Here is a 3,558-nt window from a genome sequence, read left to right as displayed (position 1 = left end):
AGAATGCAAAATAGAAGTAATTTAATGCCAAAAATTGGTTACACAAGTGATAGAAGCCAGCAGAGGATGTTGAGGCTACACAGGGATAATCAAGAGCAAAGAATCATCACCACCTCCAGCTAGAGGGACACGGGGAGAAAGTGGTGTGACTGAAGCCAGGGACCATGTGTCTCCAACTGGAGACAAGGTCACTGCAGGCCATTCCTGTGGGATCCAGGTACTTTAGGGATCGAAGGACAGGTACTTTGAACCCCAGCTAAAGTGAAACCAATCCATTTCTGATATTCCTTGCACCCTTATGCTTTCCTTGTTTCATACTTGTTCATTTTTTAAATTGTAGATTCTTGTGCTAGCTGATGAAAATGGGCCCATTAGGTGCAGAGGCTGATGAGAACCAGACAGTGGAAGAAATGAAAGTGGATCAGTTCGGTCCAGGACACACCATTCCAACAGGGGAGCTGGCCCCTGACTCTGAACCGGAGCTTATAGACAGCACCAAGCTGATTGAGGTGCAGGTTGTCCTTATATTGGCCTACTGCTCCATCATCTTGCTTGGGGTGATTGGCAATTCCTTGGTGATCCATGTGGTGATCAAATTCAAGAGCATGCGTACCGTAACCAACTTCTTTATTGCTAATCTGGCTGTGGCGGATCTTCTAGTGAACACCCTGTGCTTGCCATTTACACTTACCTACACCTTGATGGGGGAGTGGAAAATGGGTCCTGTCCTCTGCCACTTGGTGCCATATGCCCAGGGCCTGGCCGTCCAAGTGTCCACGATCACCTTGACGGTGATTGCCCTGGACCGGCATCGTTGCATTGTCTACCACCTCGAGAGCAAGATTTCCAAGCAAATCAGCTTCTTGATTATTGGCTTGGCTTGGGGTGTCAGCGCCCTGCTAGCAAGCCCCCTGGCCATCTTCCGGGAGTACTCGCTGATTGAGATCATTCCTGACTTTGAGATTGTGGCCTGTACTGAGAAGTGGCCTGAAGAGGAGAAGGGCATCTATGGCACTGTTTACAGTCTTTCCTCCTTACTAATCCTGTATGTTTTGCCTCTGGGCATCATCTCTTTTTCCTACACTCGTATTTGGAGTAAACTTAAGAACCATGTCAGTCCTGGGGCTGCTCATGACCAGTACCATCAGCGGAGGCAAAAAACCACCAAAATGCTGGTGTGTGTGGTGGTGGTGTTTGCGGTCAGCTGGTTGCCCCTCCATGCCTTTCAACTTGCTGTTGACATTGACAGCCACGTCTTGGACCTGAAGGAATACAAACTCATCTTCACTGTGTTCCACATCATTGCAATGTGCTCCACCTTTGCCAATCCCCTCCTCTACGGCTGGATGAACAGCAACTATAGAAAGGCTTTCCTCTCAGCATTTCGCTGTGAGCAGAGGTTGGACGCCATTCACTCTGAGGTGTCTGTGACGTTCAAGGCTAAAAAGCACCTGCAAGTCGCAAAGAATAATGGTCCCAGTGATTCTTTCACAGAGGCTACCAACGTCTAAGGCAACTAACATGTGAAAATCCATGGATGAATTCTGACCAGAGCTATAAACCTGGTTTAGGAAAGCATGCAGGCGCATCCTCATTTCCCATTTTAAGGAAGCATTTCACTGGAAGCATATGCAGCATAATTCATGGAAAACTGGTTGGCAGAGTCTAATAAAAGCATTCAAATTCAAAGACAAGGCAGCATAAGAGTTTGCTTATGGTTCCTTGGATGGTAGGTTGAATTATGAGTCAAAGCAGAGAGAAATGATTTTGACTGATTCCAAGAGTGAAGGAAACATGAGCAAGGAATTGATGTTAGCAGCATTGCCAAAGGTGTGGGTGAAAAAGCTGACTTTTTTTTTTTTTTAAGTAACATTTACCTTTATTATCTTTTTTTTCATTTATTTTTATTAGTTGGAGGCTAATTACCTTACAGTATTGTAGTGGTTTTTGCCATACATTGACAGACTTTGGGAGTCTGTGGGAGAAGGCGAGGGTGGGATGTTCTGAGAGAATAGCATTGAAACAAGTATACTCTCAAGGGTGAAACAGATCACCAGTCCAGGTTGGATGCATGAGACGGGTGCTCAGGGCTGGTGCACTGGGAAGACCCAGAGGGATGGGATGGGGGGGGGAGGGAGGCGGAAGCGGGGATCGGGATGGGGAACACATGTAGATCCATGGCTGATTCATGTCAATGTATGGCAAAAAGCTGACTTTCAAATCACACTAGAGGATAGGTTGGAGATGATGTATAATTCACTGCCCCCCCGCCCCCATCTGATGAAAAGTCTACCAACACCAATTTCCCTAGAAAGGCATAGACTCTTTTCTGTTGTATTCTGGCTTTTTGTTATTCTTCCTGTGGACTAAAACCATCAGAGAACATTGCAGGTAAATGTTACCAACTGTTAGGATGGCTTCAAGGAAGTAAACTGAAATTTTCTGTGTGATTAGCATTTTGACAAATTATGTGGGAAATCTTTACCATTCAGTTAACCAGTTGTTTTTTTAAAACCAAATGCATATTTAATGAAAAGTTTCTACAACTTAGAATTGAAGACTGAATGAAATTCTCAGAGAAATGTAAACCTTCATTCAACTTCTCATTACAAGTTGTCTCTGCTTTATATAGTTACTGTCTGGATAACAAATAAGGATGCAATGCAATATGTTTAATCATTGCTAATTGTTATAACTTTTTTAACACATTATTTCTATATTGGAGCTGAACTTGTCTTCACTGAGAAATAAATCAGATTAGGAAGTAGTTTTGTGGCATTTTGTAACATTTTGTGCTTATTTGTAAGCAGTTTTTGCACTAGTACATAGGTGTATTGTGTTCACTGCAGTAGTATTATTTTTTAAAAATTCATCTTCCATGGACCCATTCATGATTCATAAAACAATATAATTTCATCAAAATGGAACCTATCTGGTAAGAACTACTAAAAATATTACTTGCATTCCACTTTGGAAATGTTCTATTGGGACTAATTTCAACATAAATTATTCTTCTTTGGAAATAATTAGCTATATTTTTGGATAACTTAGGAATATATACATAATAAAATTTTACCTATAAACAGTGGAACATAGATGCTATAGTTCTTTTCTTTTAATGATTTTGTGAATGCAATTTTTATTTCAATATTATCCAACCAGAGATGCTAAAACTCTATTACATTTATAAAAAATAATTAAGATGTTAAAATAACTGAACTTTGGATGCTATTAATGATGTTTCACCATAAATATATGTTTATAAGTATGACTGAATTTATTTCCTTAAATTTTAAGTAAATTCAGCATGACTGTTGCATTTAGTTATAAACATTAACTTCGTGAACAGGAATGATATATTTTATGGATACAGTTAAAATTCATACTATGTCTCTTAATTATTTTCATGCTAAAAATAAATGACTGGTCTTGAAATGAACTGTGCTTTTGAAATACTGAGAAAGAATGAAAACAGTGGAAGTTAAATTAAGTGTAAGACTTAATAAGAAGTTGACAAATAATTATATCTATAATATATAATTGAAGAATTCATTTTTT

At 39.9% G+C, this 3,558-nt stretch overlaps 1 protein-coding gene across 1 annotated transcript; it reads left to right on the top strand.

Moving 5' to 3' along the window:
• Positions 1–356: 356 nt before the first annotated feature.
• NPY2R (neuropeptide Y receptor Y2) lies at positions 357–1,825 on the top strand. The gene has a single exon (XM_043486561.1). The coding sequence runs from the start codon at positions 357–359 to the stop codon at positions 1,509–1,511; it is 1,155 nt and encodes a 384-aa protein (XP_043342496.1). The 3' UTR covers positions 1,512–1,825.
• Positions 1,826–3,558: the final 1,733 nt, after the last annotated feature.

This window comes from Cervus canadensis, chromosome 1 (genome assembly GCF_019320065.1).
Source record: "Cervus canadensis isolate Bull #8, Minnesota chromosome 1, ASM1932006v1, whole genome shotgun sequence".
Taxonomy (NCBI): Eukaryota; Metazoa; Chordata; class Mammalia; order Artiodactyla; family Cervidae; genus Cervus; species Cervus canadensis.
This window is presented reverse-complemented; position numbering and strand designations above follow the sequence as displayed.

What these genes read in the sequence shown, in the direction of transcription:
- NPY2R (XM_043486561.1), top strand. Translation starts at nt 357, where the DNA reads ATGAAAATGGGCCCATTAGGTGCAGAGGCTGATGAGAACCAGACAGTG.